Source organism: Ochotona princeps, chromosome 4 (assembly GCF_030435755.1).
Source record: "Ochotona princeps isolate mOchPri1 chromosome 4, mOchPri1.hap1, whole genome shotgun sequence".
NCBI lineage: Eukaryota > Metazoa > Chordata > Mammalia > Lagomorpha > Ochotonidae > Ochotona > Ochotona princeps.
In genome coordinates, this window is record NC_080835.1 from 10928285 (window position 1) to 10946192 (window position 17908).

Here is a 17908-nt window from a genome sequence, read left to right on the forward strand (position 1 = left end):
CATTGGCAGGAGAGAACGGCCACAGAGGAAGTCTCCCAGGAACCTGGAAATCAGCTCTCCAGGCTGAGACCACCTCACAATCCACTAACAGACAAACACCACAAACAACCTTCCCCTCTTCCAACAGAGGAGTTCCAGGGTGGGAAATGCCAGGTGCACTGTGGCAAAAGTGTGTATATCTTTGAAGGGACACCTTGATGGTTGTCTGAAGACAACAGACCATAAACAAGATTCACTAGCCTTGGAAAAGGGAGGTTGACTGGGAAACCCATTACACCAGCATCAGTGGGGCTCACCAGGGGCCAACAGTGGCCTAGCAAGGAGCTGCAATAATGGGTCACTTTTTTCAATACTCTGATGAGTCAAACTTTTCACTTCCCTTTGATAGCCACAATCAAGATTGGGACAGTTGGGTAGCAAGGCCCAAAGGGAGGGTGAAAAATAGACTTTGGTCAATGTGGCAATAAGGTGGATATTTGATCGAGCTGAGAATAACCAAGATTGTCACTCCCATTGGTCTGGGATGCATCTAGGATACCCAAAAACACCTGGGTGAGGACTACAGAGGGCCTCATGCTTCATGATCCATATCCCAGTGTGTGTGTGTGTGTGTGTGTGTGTGTGCGTGTGGTCAGCAGCCCCCAAAGCCAGCACTAACCTTGTTCCCATTGTTGTACATGGCGACCAGGCAGTAGATGTGATATATGTGGCCACACCTGGACAGCTTGCCCACCAGGTCAGGCTTGACTGTAGGCTGAGGACCCTTGTAGCCTGAGGGGGCTGTGAGGCGCTCCATACAGATAGTGCAGTCCTGGGGGAGGAGAGGACAGAGCAGAGAGGCTGTGAGTTCTCCCCTGGCCTAGGAGACCACAGTAACCCCATGATGATTCCTGCGAGATCTCAGAGACCAGATGAGCTGTTCTGAGTTCCCTTCCACCAAGCCCACAAGTTAGGGTGCCTGTGCTTTTAGGAACACAAGCATAGCTTTGTCTTGCTTTAAGCAAAAGAGATTTCTAAAGTAATTCCCTATAGTGGTATATGTTACCTTGGGCTGATTAACTAAATGGTAATCTCTCGGACTGCTGTGAAGATACACCATCCCTCCTTAGTGTCTTCTGATGGCTTATGAAAAACAATTGGTAACTGTTGATAGACTCATAAACTTTTCTTCAATGGAACTTTTGTAAAGGGATTTATAAGGGTCTGGAGGAGCTGCTATTTAAATAAATTGATAACACGCTTTCTCAACTTCAGCACTTTAGACATTTTGGATTGGGTCATTCTTTGCTGTGGGTACCTTGCTGGTCATGGTAGGATAGCAACATCCCTGATCTCTCCCCAGTAAATGTCAGTGGCATCCCCTTATCCCTCTCTCCTCCTCAACATGTCAACCATCATTGTCTCCATTGACATTCCCTGGGGATCCAATCATCTCCACGAGAACCATCAGTCTATAAAATCCATGTTCCCGTGACTTAACTGACCATTAAGGGGGTTTAGAAGCAATCAGCACTATGCAGAATGGGGAGGTGGGTGGAGGCAAGGTGCACTTGAGGCTCTGGACCACAAAACTTGGATTCCAGCATCAGCTCTGACCAGCTCTGACCAGCTCTGACCAGCTCTGACCACCTCTGACCAGCTCTGACCAGCTCTGAACCAGTCAGGGCTGGAAAGCAGTTCCTGTTTCCTACAGAAAACTTCTGGAATAACAGAAGAGGTTAGCCCTGCCTCCCTTCCCTTCTACTCACCTCATCAGGTGGGTGCCGGACCTTCTGCAGGTACTTCTTCAGCACTTCTTCTGGAGTTTTACCTGTGGAGACAGGAGGCTTAGTGGACGACCAAGGTGGAGGGGATGGATCAAACAGCCTGGTCATGCATGCAGGCCACAGAGGGGAGTTGCTAGTCAAGTTCAAAGCATAGTCTATAACTGGGTTTAAGAATGTGAAAGAACAGTTAGCTCTCTGTGTCCAGAAGCTGTACATCCAAGGATTCAACCAATGGATCAGATACACTGAAAAATGTTTGCATGTGTGTCGAGCATATACAGACTTTTCTTATCATGGTTTCTTAAACTGACCATAGCAGCTATTTACGTGGCATTTATATTGCATTGGGGATGAGAAATAATCCTGAGGTGATCTGCAGTATACAAGATGATGTACGGAAGCTATATGCAAATACTATGTCATCTTATGTGAGGGATTTAGACATCTCCAGATTTGGGTATCCTTGAGGGGTGCTAGAACCAAAGCCTCATGATCCTGGAGAGATGGTGGAACAGCCAGTGAGGTGATCTGAGGCAGGGATGGGGTTTATATCTGCATTCTCCTCTCAGAGTTACCCTCCTGAGAGCCTCCCATCCCATCTATTGCTAAAAAAAACCTACTTTTTAAAACAGATTCTATTTTTTAATTTTTATTGGAAAGTCAGATATATACAGAGAAGAGGAGAGACAAAGAAGATCTTCTGTCCACTGATTCACTCCCTAAGTGGCCGCAATGACTGTAGCTGAGGCGAACCAAAGCCAGGAGCCAGGAGCCTCTTCTGGATCTCCCGTGTGGGAGTCATCCTCGACAGCTTTCCCAGGCTACAAGCAGGGAGCTGGATGGGAAGTGGAGCCTCTGGTATTACAACTGGCGCCCATGTGGGATCCCGGTGCATGCATGGCAAAGGACTGTAGCTGCTAGGCTACCTCACCAGGTCCAGAAAACCTGCTTTTAAACCACATTCACTTGACAATTTATTAAGTCCAACCTTAGTGTATAGTGCAGCGTCTAAATGAGATTCGTTTTACGGGAAACCAGGAAGTTTTGAGCCACAGTGCCAGGACCTTCTCTGTGCCCGGAATGGCGCTGCTACTGCCAGCAGACACCGCCCCTAAGGAGGAAAAGGATGAAGTTCTGGGAAACACCTTCTCTGACCTCAAGGACATGGGGATTTTTCTGGGGACTCTATCTGTAGGTCATAGCTCAAGATCAAGGTGGAGGATGGGAGGTACAGAGGGGTAAAGATCAGTGCCACCTTGGGTTCTCTTGGCATCTTGATTTTGTCACCTTATAGAATGAGGAAGTGTGGTTGTACCTGTCTTAGATAATTGCTCTGACAATTTGATGAGCTAATGGAGGCACTTTGCCAGGAAAGGGCCCTCTATGTGCTATTTTAACAATAACAGGAAGAGTGTGAAAGTGTGAAACCCTGTCACTTCCCACCAGACTGGGAGCAAGGCAACTGAGTTCATCCAAGCAGGGAAACGTTCATACACTTAAAATGCAGGAAGTAGATGATGCAACAGCCAAAAACTGGGAAGCAGCAGGCCCTGCCCTCCCACTGTCTTGCTTCACTTATAAGAATTCAACTTCTATTAATGGAGAACTTATTTCTTGCCAGGTCCCAGGCTAAGTGCAAAATCTGTGAGATCCAATTTCAACTTCAAAAAAAAAAAAAAAAAAAACTTGCTTAACAGGGATGTTTAAATCCTCTCACAACCAACATAGATCAAAACGTGCAGCCCCAGAGCCGAGCCAGGGTCCTGCTGGGCTGCTGGCCTGTAGGCAGGTGGGCAAGGGTCCCTGAAGCAGGATTCGCGTGGTCAGAAAGGCTGGAGACTCTAGAAGGACAGCAAACAGCGGGAGCTTCCCAGATGGCATGGATGTGCTGCAAGGCATACCAACTGAAGGCAGGCTGTGGGCATTCTCACCCCATTACAAAGATGAGAAAACAGTTTCCACATTCCCATGAAGCATCCAAGTGGCTGAGTCAAGTCAGTTTGGGTTCTGACATCAAAGTTCTATTTCTCTATCCTATGTTCTCTTTGTCACACTTTCTGTGTGACTATCTCTTGCATTATCAATTTCTGTTTCTCCAAGTATGTCACCAATCCACACAGAATCCACTCCACTGTAATCCTAAAAAGACCCCTACGATTCAGATCCACACAGCAGATGCAGAGATGAACACCCAAAGAGGAAATCCCTGCCTAGGAACACTGGTGATGGAGGTAGAGTCAGAGTTAGGAGCCAAATCTTTGACTCCAGAGCTCTCAGAAAGTAATGAGGAGGGTACCTTTCTTGGCTTGCTTTTTGGTCGTCTTGCGGCTTGTGTTGGAAACCCCTGGAATGGACTTGATTTCGCTCTTGCTCACGGGGGGTGGGTGCAGGACCAGCTTTGGTGGCCTGGTGAGGCATACAGGCAGCCCTGCTGCACTCATGAGGATCCCGGTGATGCCTGGAAGGGTTGGTTATGGGTGAAGCAGGACTGGGGAATCGACTCCTAGCACTCCCTTAAACCCTCCCTCCCTGTTCGCTCTTTTACTTCTTCCCTGCAGACAGTGATAATTCACAGATCCTCGGATCCACCCTCTACTTTTCCAAGAAACTCAAGCATTCTCTGGTCTTCAGTAGTAGGTTTTGCTTTTAGTAATCATTTCTGTCCCAGGCTCTTCCTGCCTGTTCAATGCAGTCCCTAAAACCCTCTTTTGCTTTATTGAACGCCCGAATGGTGTTCTTTACAACTGCTCTCCACCTATTTCACGACTCTTTTTTCAGCACTTTAAACATGTCTGACCCAGAGTGGTTCTTACCTGCCAGGGCGGGATTGACAGGACTGGTCCCATTTAAATTCTTCACTGGGATGGTGGGAACCCTGTGAATGGCAAAAGTAGATATATTGTAATTTGGACAAGTGGGGCCAATGATGCAGCAAGTTCTCAACACGGTAGCTGGGAATGAAGAAAGGGATGTCTCCCGAACCTAACCCAGCCCACATCACTCCATGATTTGGTACCCCAGAGAACGGATCGACTCCTCAACACCCATTTGGCACTCCCATCAACATCCTGCTGCCAACACTCCCACGCTAATCGCCAGGTCTCTCTGGCCTCCTGGAATATCTCTTGCCTCTTGATCTTCCTCCTGCACACCAGGCCTGCTCCTGCTCAAAGCATTAGTTCTCCCTTTGGCCTGAGATGCTCTGCTGCCACAGCAATGCCTAGCTACTTCCTACACTTCCCAAGTCTGGGCTCACAGCTCACTTTCATGGTGAGGTTCCTGAGACCACCTTATTTCTTTATTTGACAACCTGCTCCTCCATCGCACCTGCGGGCCAATTAACTTTCTCTTTTGCTTAGTATTTTGTTTGTTTAGGAGTTAATTAACTACTTATTCATTTGAAAGAGTTAGAGTGAGGGAGAGACAGATCTTCCAGCTGCTGGTTCACTCCCTAAATGGCCACAAGGCTGGGGCTGGTCTAAGCTGAAGCCAGGAGCCAGGAGCTTCCCACAGTGTCCCACAGAAATGGTCCATTATCTGATGCTTTTGCCCAGGCCATTAGCATGGAGCTGGATTGGAAGTGAATCAGCAGGCACACAGACTGGTGCCCATACGGGATGCTGGCATTGCCGATGGCAGCTTTATCCACTATGCCACAAAGCCAGCCCACCAAAAACTTTCTCACCTTGCTCCTCCCCCACCCATACCCCCTGGAACTTTAGATATTTTAAAGCAAAATGTTACTTCTTATCTCTCTTTCTGGAGCTTCATCTCTACAAGGGCAAATATCTTGGTCTAGTTTGTTCAGAGCCTGACTCAAGGAGACATTACATTTGTATTTGTTGCAGATTTTGTTTTAAAAAGAAGCTCAGAGTTCAAAAGAGCCACCTGAGTAAGACACTTAAGAAAACAAAACAAGACAGAACTTCAGCCCTAGGTCAGAATCCATCATACTGTGAGGTCCACAAATACGCATTTTTCCAAAGCTCCAGAGGATACGGATGTCACCAAGTCCCAGTCCAACATCTGGAAACCTCTGCTTGAACAGCTGTCACTTCCCTTTTTCCCTGAAATGTGTGAATATCAGGCTGAGCCTCCTCCCTTTTCTGTCCTCCTCTCCAGACACACAACAGGCTGGAGAGGAGCTGGCACAGCTGCCTGGGAAAGGCCAGACCCCCCACAGTGCTGGCTGGCAAAACACGGGGCTCATGGGGCTAGGGTCAGCGCCAACCCCTCTGCCACCCAGGCTTTCCCCACAGCTGGGCTTGGAGATGCCATTGGGTCTCTGCCTTGGGGAGCCAGATGGCTTGAAAAGTCAGCAGCTCTGCTGTGGGAAAGCCAGTGGAGGTGCAAGGAGTCCTTATCTGTCCCTTTGAATAGCACGTACTGAGCTCTGCACAGCAAGGCACAAGACACAGGAGCTCCTTAGCCAACAGGTTAGAATTGTTCACACGGCCAGGGCTCACCTCCTACCAGAAGTGATACTCACTGCTCACAACCCAGCCACCTATGCAAGTGGGACTATCGTCAACGCCCTTACATAGGCAAAGGCGATGCATGCAGACACGGACTGGCCTAGGACCCCACGGCTGGGGATTCAGTTGAGAAAATCTGGCTCCAGAGCCCATTCCTTAAGCTACCCACTCCAGGGGGCCAGCTCCTTGTACCCTGTTGATCTTCACCTCACCCCTCCCTGCAGAGAACATGAGTGTCATGGAGTGTAAAGAATAAACCTGCCACCAGGAGAGGGGAGAGCCGGAGTGGGTCCTGGAGGCTGAGCACGGGGGTCAGTGTGACTCCATGTGTCCCTAAGGATGCGGGCTGGCTCTTCTGAGCCTGCACAGGTCCCTGTCTTTTCCCAGGCACAAAAACACATGTGTCCAAGTTGGGGGAAGCGTGTGAAGCAACAGAAAGGGAAAATGCTTGTATCTCACCAGACCACCAAAGGCAGCTCTTCTTCGGAAGCTGTCCCTAGGATAATGAAGCCCAGATGAGGGGAGGGAAAGCTGAATTCAACACAAGGGCCCCTGGACCGAGTAACTAGGGACAGACTCGGTTCCGACAATGTGGCTCCGTGTCTTGTCTCACAGGGCCTGGCATGGTATGGCGCACAGGGTGTGACGAAAACTAGGTTTGAGGTCCAACCCTGCAGGGGGTCCTTACTGAGTTAGTTAACTTTCCTGAGCACAACTTCCCCATGTGTAACCCTGTGAGTGCCTTGGGTTAGTAAATGCCAGAGGCATGTGGCATTACCATCCCAGGTCCTAAGAACAAGAAGAAATCCTGAGCCGCAAACTAACTGTCTCCCGAGCACAGAAGATGCTGGGGTGAAGATGCCACCTCCTGTGGCCTATTCCCCAGCTCCCCAGCAGGGGCCAGCACTGACTCCCCTGACCCGCATCTTCTTATAAGGCCCCCACTCCAGCTGATAAGTAGCTGTGATCTGTCACAAAAGCCACCTTTGTTCCCACAAACTGGACTGGCAGGTTTCCACACCCAATCTAGCCAACCAGGAAATACTCCAATACCCAGATCAGCCCAACGACTTGGGGGCAAGGTCTGGAGAGACAGGGGTGGGGGGGTGGGGTGGGCTGCCCATGGCAGGGTGGGGGAGGGGCTAGTATACATGAAGACGTTGGAGTGTTGCCTGGTCAGGGAACAGAGTTTGTTAACCAGCTCTGGGAAGGAGGGGAACAATTTGTGTATGAAGTGCAGAGGGTATAACAGAAGCAGCCCTGCACTGGACTTAGGGGGTCTCTATCCTGGTCCTAGCTCAGCCCTGATATGGGTGGGTCCTGGAGCCATTTCCCTCTGACCATGCCTGAGTCACCCCAGTTGCAAACAAGGCACCCTAAATGTTTGCTCATGGATCCCTCTGAGGATTCAGGTTCCTCTTGGCAAAGTCTCTGAGTCCCTGTGAATCTGCGTGACTGTTTACATTTCTATTTCCCAACTGTCAAAGCACAGTGGGTGTAGTGAAGACTTTACCTGCCTTGGTTTTCTACTTTTTTCAGACCCTTAGGGACATACAGGTCAAGTGTGAAGTGCAGAGTGAGGCCTGGGCAGTTCTTAGCATAGATGAGTTGGAAACACCTGCTCACCCCTTTCACACGGCACCTGATTAAAAGAGAAAACCTTAGAGAACAGCCCACGGTGTTGATGCTGGGCACAGTCAGTCCGGGCTCCAGCCTGGGCCCTCCTGGAAATAGCAAGCAGTGACCGGCGGGCAGGCGAGAGGCCCTCTTACACCCTCCACGCTGCTCTGCTCAGCTGGAGCTGACTGAAGCACCCGTAAACCAATCAGGAACCATTTCTTTCTCTACCCCTTCTGTTGGATTGTTCCTAGGGTTCAAGTTTTAATTTCTTTCACACACACAAAATATAAAACTTAGAAAAAAGAAGAGCTGAGAAGGCGGTGGAGTCTGGGCGGAGGGCGGGGAAGGGAGATGCCGGCATACAGGGCAATGAGAAGTGGATTTCCACCTACAGGACAATGGTCTGGTCTCTATAGCAACCAGGGCCTCGCTGGACAGAGAGGCCTCAACTTTGGAGGAGAGGGCCAGAGGGGTGACTCACACCCCCACTCTTGCTTTAGAAACTCCCTGCCTGTGTCTTTGAATAATTTACAGAATCTTTTGTTCCCCCTTCCGAATGCCCCCGTCTCTTCGCCCCACTTCTGCACCCTCTCTGGTCTTCCTTTTTTTTTTTTTTCCGTGGGAAAGTTGCTTAGAGAGGTCATGGGCAGAGGGAGGGGGACGGGACAGTTCGACGACAGAAGGTCGATGGCAGAGCCAGACAAAGGGAAGAAACACGCCAATTAAAGAGCCACAAAAGGCTGGGGGAGAAGATGGTAGCGGGGTGAGGGAGGTGGTGAGGTGAAAAGCAAAGGGCTGGAAGGTAGAGAGGATGGGCGGGGCCTTCCTTGTCCGGAAAACACTGCAGAGGGAAAAAAAACCCGTCGTGTTTCTATAGCTCTTTTGAAAAGCCTGCCTAGGTCTCCACCTCACTCTCTAGCTCCAAGCCTATTGGCAATTCCTCACAGAGGAGGCGCAAGGTGTTGGTGTCCCTCCTCGGTGATGGCAAGGAGCCAACCAGCCTTTGTGAAGGGTCCCCGAGATGAGGTGGCCATCAGATCCTGCTTAGCTGAGACTTCAACTCAACAACTGTGTTCACAGCATATATTCAATATTATATATATATATTTTAATAATGAGCAACACAGCAGCCGCTATCGACTGAACACACCAAGCCTGGCATCAAGTCTTTATCTGAGTGTCTCCTCCAATCCCCAAGACAACCCCAGAAGGAAGGAATGAGTACTACCCTCACCATTTACAGATAGGAAAGTGAACTGCTCCTATTCCAAGCAACACAGCAGAGAACCTGGGTTAGGTACAGCCAGTCAGCACAGACGCTGTCAGCAAATCCCCATGCATCTGGCCAGCCTTAGCCATTCATCTATTGTCTATCCCTCCAATGAGGACGTGGGATATACCCCAAAAAACAGAGGACCAGGAAATCCAAATCTGGGTTCCTGCACCTACAATGCAACTCATGGGTGACCATGGGTGGCCCAACTTCATTGTGAGCTAAGTGCCCCAGTGCAAGGGAGTGAGGTGACGTGAAAGAGTCCTTCTAGTGAGCTGCCAAGGGGTGGTCCCTTTTGGAGGCTTTCAGGATGACCTCATCCCCATTCGCTATAAGAGGATGCTGGATTTAGCAACAATCCTGTGGCTCACCCAAGAGGCAGAGGCAGGGGTAGAGCCCAGGCCTCTATACCCACAGGCTGCTTGTCCTCCCAGTCTGCAAGGTACTCCTGCTCCCTCCTCCAAGCTCTAAACTTCCAAATGCAGAGATCAAACTGAGTATAAACAGTGTCTCCTCCAGGCAGCCTGGGGTTGTCAACTCTTACACCGTCCTGACCACCAGGAGCTCAGGTAGGTCTAGGTCCCTCTGCAGAAAGGGAAGATTAAGGAGGACCGGGAGGCTGCCAGGAAGCCAGGGGCTGGCAGCCAAAGGATGCGGAGGTCGCACAGACCTGGGCAGCTCCTGCTAGTCTGTGATCAGGAAGATTCGGAAGAATCTAAAGCAGTGCTAATAAAATCCACACTACCAGGCCATCATGGGAACAATAGACAATACATGGGAAGCGTCCAGCATAAAGTAAGTGTACCCTAAATATGGGCTACGTTTGCGATTGGAAGTCACTCTCCAGCTTCCAGAGGAACAGCAGGAAAGGAACTAACCCTCCTTGGGCACCTACTGTGTGCTGGGCCAAGTGCTATCCACTTAGTAGGGAGTCAGAATCCAGGCTCTCAGCTTACGCTTCCTAAACGTTTGAATGACAGTCATTGCCTCCATCTTGTTCCTCTGTAAAATGGGTTTACAACACCTACCTCACACAGTAGCTGTACACATTGATTGGAAGGGTAAGGCTCTAGACTAGAACACAGTGGGAGTTCAATTAACATTGCCTATGATTATTTAGTATCCTTAGCCTCTAAAATTCTCACAGTAAATGTATCAGGACTGTTCCTGCCAGTATTCACAATTGAGAAAGTCAGACTTCTATTATGTTACCCTCGCAAAGGCGGTAAGCCTCAACTGGAAAGATGACACGTGTCCAGCATGACACCCTCCCTCTTGCACCTGCTCCCTCGGGCCTGCAGCTTTGGGGTCAGTCCCTCTGCCATCTCAGAAGTCAGATTTCATCCTGGCGGGGAGTGAGTGCTTTGTGGAAACCTGAAAGCACCTACCCGGAGGCGATCAGTACGCGGGACTGGGCGACAGCCAGTCGCTGCAGGTTGGTACGATTCAAGGTGGCCAAGGCTGCCCTTCCTGTCCTGCTGTTTGCTCCCGGGGGGCTGGCGGGAGAGCCCGCAGTTGCCCCAGCTGGTGTGTTGGAGGCTTGTCGCCGGATCACCTGCGGTGGAGCGGTCTTTACTGGGCCTCGAATGGTACCTGTGCTGTCCGGTAGCTTGGCTCCAGGGCCTGGTGGTGAAGACAGCTTGGCTACTCCAGAGGGGGGTATGTTTTTGCGGGCTGCAGGGTGTTGGGGGGGCCCAGTGCTTCCGTTGGTCACAGCCGCCTTAACACTCCTCACCAAGACACACTGTGGACAGGAGCAGGGTGGCGCAGGGGGTGAGGAGGCTGGCTGGCCAGGACTGACTGGCCAGGACTGAGCCTTAGGCAAGGTGCCAGTGACCATGGGGTAGATGAGATCCAGACGGCGGCGGACACGGCGCTGGCGCTGCGTCTGCCGGTTGATCTGGCCCATGGTGCTGAAGTCGATGACGTAGCTAAAGCCGATGGACGTGAGGTCGATCCAGGGGTGCTGCTTCTCGTAGGCGTGTTGAATGGTGATGCCCACCTCCATGTCGTAGGGCGTCCAAGAGCCATTGTCGTTCTCCCACTCCCACACCACGCCCTTCCCAGGGGCCGAGGATGGGTCGTAGTAATTGCGGCGAACTGGGCGGAGGGTCCCTGCCAGAGGGGCATAATAGGGGAGAGGTCAGGGTCAGCATGGCCATCACAGGAAAATACAAACTAGTCTGACTGTGTACACGGCACAACGCCCACCACCAAGGTGTCAGCTGGGACAGGGACACATTCCTGCTTTTCAAGGGTCTGCACAGAGGAGCCACAATCAGGTAACAGAAAAGATGGCCTCTGGTTTGGAGGATGGTTAGCAGCCAAACACATTCACCAACTGACCAAGGAAGGGCTGTAAGTCATGTCTTTCTTATAAAACAGGATAGCAACATCTTTCCAGGGATTTTATGAAATTAAATGCAACTCACTTATTCATTCAACAAACACTTATTTGCACATACAAGGTGCCTGATTTCATGTGCAGACCTCATGATTTGCACTGAGGCATAGGAAACCCATTGATTCATAGCAGATGTTCACTAGTGCCCTCTCTCTCCTTGTCCCTCCAAAGGTACTTGCACTGAGGGTTTTGGTTATGGAAACATTCAAGCCCCCTAAAAGGCAGCATCATCTTAATTTTAACAGTCTTAGCGTGAAACTGAAAAAGACCAGGCTTCATCCAGGGCAGTGGGACAGCAGCAACGAACCAGCAGGACAGAGGGTCAGTTGCCCACCTTAAGCCCCAATCCAGAAATGGTGTCAACATCAAGGCTGAACATGCATGGGCAGGCCAGAGAGGGCTCCCAGGATGCTGGAATCTCTGCATCTGTTGGCTTAAGCTCTATCCACCAAAGTGGTGGGAAAAGACTCCCCTTCCCTGGCCTCTGACCCACCCCCTCCTCTATCCCGGGGGCGGGGGAGACACCAAGATTGGGGACAGAATCCCATTCAAGAGGGGAAGAAAAGGAACAATAGCTATTCAGGCCTCTGCAGGGTCATAACCCAACCCCCCCACCCCATCTCCAAGCCCCTTAATGACCCAAAATATCACCATTCAGATACACAAGGGAGAAGAAGAACAATCCCCGATTCAGCACCCGGGCCTCTGCCAGGGGACATGGGGGGTCTCAGGATGGGAGGAGGAGAAGCGGTGGGGGGGGGCAATGGTTCCCTAGTTAGCCTCCATTTCCTTCCTAAATGGCCAATTTGCTGTAGAACAAAGAATATGGACTTTGGGTCCAACAGGGAAGGTTCTGCCCCTTCTAGCTGTGTGACTAAGCCTCAGTTTCCTCATCTTTTTGGGTCCCCGGTAGCTGCTTGAAAGGGTGGATTTGAGGATTAATGGAAGGAGTGAATACACAACACTGAAACTGCACCTGTCACATGGAAAAGGAATGTGAGCTGGTGATTATTATTGTGATTTATTTTCTATTATGTCTGAGCAGGATGGTGGCAGCATGGGGAAGCTTAGATTGGGGGATGATGTGGGCATACATGTGAGAGGGGAGGGCTCTATTTAACCCATAGTTGCAGATTTCACTGTTTGCAAAGGATGTCACATATCCCATCCATAAAATCTTCATGACAGGCCTATGAAACACCCTTCACAGATGAGGAAATTAGATTTAGAGACTTTAGGGGGCACGATGGCAGTTTTCTATTCAGGGCAGGGATAATGGACTTGACCCATTCTCGAACATGGGCTTAAAAGGCAACATTTGAACAATACTGTTGTCAATCCTGCAGATGCCAGAGGGTTGGCCTGGAACATCCAGAAACAATGTCCACCATCTACCTTTGCAGGCTGACCTTCCTCCATGCCCTGTATTGCCCTCTGCTCCGACCCATCAGAGGTGCCCTGTCTCCTCACATGTTGCCTTAGTCTCCACTCCCCACTCCCTCTGTCCTCTAAGTACCTTCCACAGAAACACAATCCCTTGTCATTGTTACTCAAAGCCTCCTTGTCATTCAGGTTCTACGCCATTTGCCTTCCACTCTTTGAAATGTTCTTTCAGCCCAGACCCTGATTTAGTGACATCTGGAATGCAGCCCCTGGCCACACCAGCTGTACATCTGTTTTGGTACATTCCTGTAATCCTTATGCGGGCGCAGAGTACTGCTGCATGGCTCTGTGCAGCCTAGGGCCTAAGGGAAGGCCTGGCAATTACGGAGCTCCATGAACTGTGATGTAATTGATTGAAGACTTCTGACTACTTTGATGTTACATCATTTATTACTTATTGCTGAGTTCTCATTAGCTGCTGTGAGAAATGCGACATTCAGGCATTCCTCAAGTAGCGCACCGTGTACGCCAGCGAGAGAAGACCACTGTGCGAGGCACAATATGCCAGAAGAATAAGCCAACAAGTGCATGTTGGCAGGAAATCTGACCACATCCCCTCCCTGACCAAGTCCCTTCCAAGGCCCTAAAGTCAGGACTGCAAGGCCCTAAAGTCAGGACTGCAAGGCCCTAAAGTCAGGACTGCAAGGCCCTCCACCACCAGCCTCGGCCGCCCTCTCACGTTCTAACACATTTCAGACACACAGGTCTTTGACTCTTCCCATTTCTCTGATTCTGAGCGTCTTTATAGTTCTGGTCCTTACGCCCACACACTCTGGCAAACTCTTCTCTGCTCAGCCTGCAGATTAAAGCCATTTCCTCAAGGAAGTCTCCCTGGGCTATGCTGGCCAGGTCAAACTCTTGCATGTATGCGTGTGTGTGTGTATGTGTGTGTGTACATATACATAAGTAGAGCTAAACATTCATAATGAATTTACCTCCATAGGCACTTACACATCTATTGAAGTGGCTACTTTATCTTCCCCACTAGGATTCTCAACCCCATTCGAGGAAGCATCAAGCTGTGTGAACACCATATCTCCCTTGCCTGGTGTGTCTTATGGGGTTCCATACATACTGAGTAAATGAAGTAACGATGCCTTGTGGAACATTTTAAGAAATGGATGACAAGCAACGCAGGACTGACCACGAAAGACAGTTTCAATAGGCAAAATGGCAATGCATTTTAGTAGCAGGAACCTGATGAAAAGCTGGCAGTGAGGAAGACTCTGAGGGGGCGCATGAAGATAAAGGGGGCTTTTGTTCGGTGGGAATAGAGAGTATAAGAAGATAAGCATGGAGAGGTCCGTTAGAGCTGGAGAATAGAAGGTCCGGAATGCCAGGCTGTGACATTTAATTTGCAGCAATGGAGAGCCAGTGGACCTTGCTAAAAAGAAATGACAAGACGAAGGATTTTCTGTTAATTAGGTTCTTGGTGAGTAGAAGGCTCCTGGCAGGAAAAAGACAAAGAGGTGACAAAATAGAGCAATGCTACTGGGAAGAAATGGCTAACATTTGACCAGGAGCAACTGAATACTTCTCAAAGTGAAAGCTGCTTCCTTCAGAATCTCCTGGGGTGTGGCTTGGAAATGCCCTGAACTCAACTAACTGGTTAGCATCTCCAAGTCCACGACCCCAGCATCTGCCTAAGAATGACCATCCTGGGTTTATATCCTACACAATAAGTTTCACCTGTTGGGTACCATATTAAGTACCTGTTCATATCAGGCACCCAAATAAGATCTTGAGTGAAGGAATGAGTCAAAGAATCCTGTGGTTTTAACCATGGGAATGTGGCAAAATGATAATGCCACTTAGCAGAAAATAGGCATGAGTTCGTTTTTGGAGAAGAAGTGTTGAGTTTAGTTTAGCCCTAGAACGATCTCACAGTAAAGAGATCTAAGAGGGTGGGAATTCATTCTCTGATAATTTTAAGAGACTCTCTATTTGGGGGCATTGCTAGTCCTGGACTTCCGTATAATCAGGACAATATACTAGCTGCCATGAGGACCAGTTCCAACCTCTCCTAAGAGACAGTAACATAAGGAAAAGATGCATAATAGGACAGAGACAGAAGATGCTTACAAACAAAAAATGGGGGAGAGAGAGAGAGAGATCCCAGCCCTCTGACATGTACACTCTAAGGCTTTCAAGCTGTTCAGGCTTCTGGGAAACGGGGGGCAGTGTCTTTCAGGCACGCCATCCACATCCATGCAAAGTGACTGAATGCTCTCAGCCCATGGCCTGTCCAGGAAATCCCAGGTCTCTCTGATCAGCACCTTGACCCTAACTAGAATCTTCCATTAGAACAAAGACTCAGATGTTCTCCTTGTGCTATCTCCTCCATGCCTAGAACAGTGCCTGTGCCAAGCATATACGTTCAGCAGTTGAAAGTCAGACACAGAACACTGAATCCTGCAACTCAGCTTTGCCATGTACTAGCACAAACTCACGAACAACAGGAGGAGACACATAGTGCCTCCTGCGTACGCTATTGTGCGGTCAAACTGGTGTCTGTTCCCTCCATCCTCATTCAGAGAAGGGGTGTCGTGGTGTCGAGGCTATAAAAAAGTCTGCTTCTGTCAAATCCCCAGCTAAATTCGTTTTCCCTATATAGGCCTTCTCGTGACACTCAAGGCCTAAGGGAGGCAAAACTTGCACAGAAAATTCTGACCTAGATAAAGCCCTTCTCTGCACCAAGCTATTTATTAGCACCATCCCTGGTACAGGAGCAAAGTCATTCACTTGCTGATCTGCAGGATGGAAACAAAGTAAAGAAGGGATCGTACACTTGCTGGTCATTCTACAGAGGAAAAGCAAGCCTGGCAAGTTAAGGGGCTTGCTTATGGCCCCACAATAAGCAGTGAGTCTGGGACAAGCATCTAAGTGGAGTGTCCCCACTCTCAGCCTAGGTCTTCCCCATGTCCCTGCTGCAGGACTCAGGGCAAGCGATGTTGAAACAAAGCCCCATAGACACTGTTCTACAACCAAAGAAGTAAGCCCAGCCAATGTAATGCATGGTGGGTGGAGAGCAGAGCCCACTGAGTGGGACAGAGGATGAGTCCCTCGTCTCAGTCCATCTCTTCCTTCCTTTCAGATTCTCTGGCCAAAAATGCCAAGAAGAGGCCAGGAGAGTATGCAGAAGAGGTTGGCATCCCTAGGAAGCTCAGAGTAGAAGCAGGGCCCCAGGGAAAACAGAGGCGGGCAGACGGGTGTCTACAGGCTCTTAGCCATCTCCCTGGAGACAGGCTGGATGAGGCCCAGAGCCCGGGAGGGGAGAGGCTGAGGACTGCCTTGGCAGCCAGGCGGGCAACTTCTAAAAAGGACAAAAGTCCACGTCAGGAAACGTCCCCACAGAGAGAAGGCAACAAAAAGAGAGAAAAATTGCCTCCAGGCAGGGGACTTCCATATCGCTTTTGTTGATGGGGATGTTTCTGGTTCCCAGATTTAAACTGTGGCTTGGGGGGACGGTGGGTAATTTAATTAAACATTGCCAGGGCTTGGCTGGGGTTGCCTGGGAAGCCGGTGGTATAAAGTTCCTACCTTGTCACGGTCCCATCAATGAGCTGCATTGAAAGGAGCTGTGTGTGTGTGTGTGTGTGTGTGCGTGCTGGGAAGAGAGAGGAGGGGGCTCAGGACCAAGAAACCCAGAGATTGCATTCTATGTTGACAAGTTCCCTCGTGGACCCAGCACGCTTAGAAACTGAGCCCTGGGGGGGGGGTTCAGAACCTGGCCCAGAGGGGGAAGGTGCTTGGAATGGTTGACCAGCTGACCACAGGAATGAGAGGTTGAAACCAAAGCAGTGTGAATGCAAAACATACCCAGAGACAAGCTTTTAAAGGAGCCGGGGCTTTTGCTGTACAGTGCAAGCACCCTCAGCTTCTGCCTAAGCTGCTAGCCGCCAGGCCTCACACAATGGAGATCAGACCCGGGGAGAGGGGGAACAACGGCTGTTTTTCAGTTCAGATTTCCCTACAGTCCTACTTTGGTCAAAAGGCCCTTTTGGGCCATGACTCTTCCCAGGTGCCAAGCTCATCCAAGGCACTGCCAGACACCATGCTAGAAGAACCACACCCTTCCTGGGTACTAGAGGGGGATCCCACCTTTCATATCTTCAGGGTAGCTCTCAGGACTGTACAGAGGTGTACTCTATAAACAAACACCTGCTCCTAAAGATGTTGTGCAGGATGGCAATCCCCTGACAGGTGCACTGGCTGCTGTGTTCCCTGAGTTGTCCTCCACTGCGCAGTGCCGGGACTCACGCACCTCTTTCTCTAGGCTCACCTGCCTGACCTCCATGCAAACTGCACAATTCCATCCTTTCCTTCTGCCAGCCACACTCACTGCCCTTTCCCGTTCTCTTACAACTCCACATCCCCACCAAGACTGAAGCCTGAGTGCTAACTCTCCTGGAAGCCTTTCCCCAGAAAGCTCTCCTCCTCAGTTGGCCAGTGTCTGCAAAGTCCTTGGCAAAGTGATTCCTGCGAGTTGGGACTAAAGATGGGGACAGGAGGATGGGAAGAAACCCCTTTCCCATGACAATCCGAATTAGCACACAGGATGTGGGGGCTTTCCAAGGAGGCTGAGATGCCTGCCCCAACAGCTGTTCTCTGAGCCGCAGGCTCTTCTAGTCATCTTCTCCACTCCCCTCCACCCCGCCACCCCCAGGACACCTGCTTTTCCAGGCTCCTTGGTGTGCCTCTTGGGAAAGCAGAGCCAAAATTCCAGAACAGCCCCTTCCCCACCCGAGTCACTGGAGTGTTTGCAAGGAACACAAGAACATCAGGTGCGCTTGGATACACTCCACCAAGCCAAGAAGTGCAGCTGTGGCCTGCCCTCCAATGACCCCTGTGCGCCCTGACCTCCACCCTGTCAGCCTCCCTTCCTGGCTGTGACCTGACCAATCTGCCCAGCTGCGAACTGGGAGCC

General features: G+C 50.2%; 1 protein-coding gene across 1 annotated transcript in view; it reads right to left on the reverse strand.

Moving 5' to 3' along the window:
* Window positions 1–17908, reverse strand: part of DTX4 (deltex E3 ubiquitin ligase 4) — a 31043-nt gene that overhangs the window by 11661 nt on the left and 1474 nt on the right. Inside the window, exons 2-6 of the mRNA XM_004585279.2 lie at window positions 10523–11249; window positions 4580–4641; window positions 4063–4224; window positions 1749–1810; window positions 659–811 (exon numbers count right to left, since the gene is read on the reverse strand). Of these exons, the coding sequence (XP_004585336.1) occupies window positions 659–811; window positions 1749–1810; window positions 4063–4224; window positions 4580–4641; window positions 10523–11249 (1166 nt within the window). The remainder of the gene's footprint in view (window positions 1–658; window positions 812–1748; window positions 1811–4062; window positions 4225–4579; window positions 4642–10522; window positions 11250–17908) is intronic.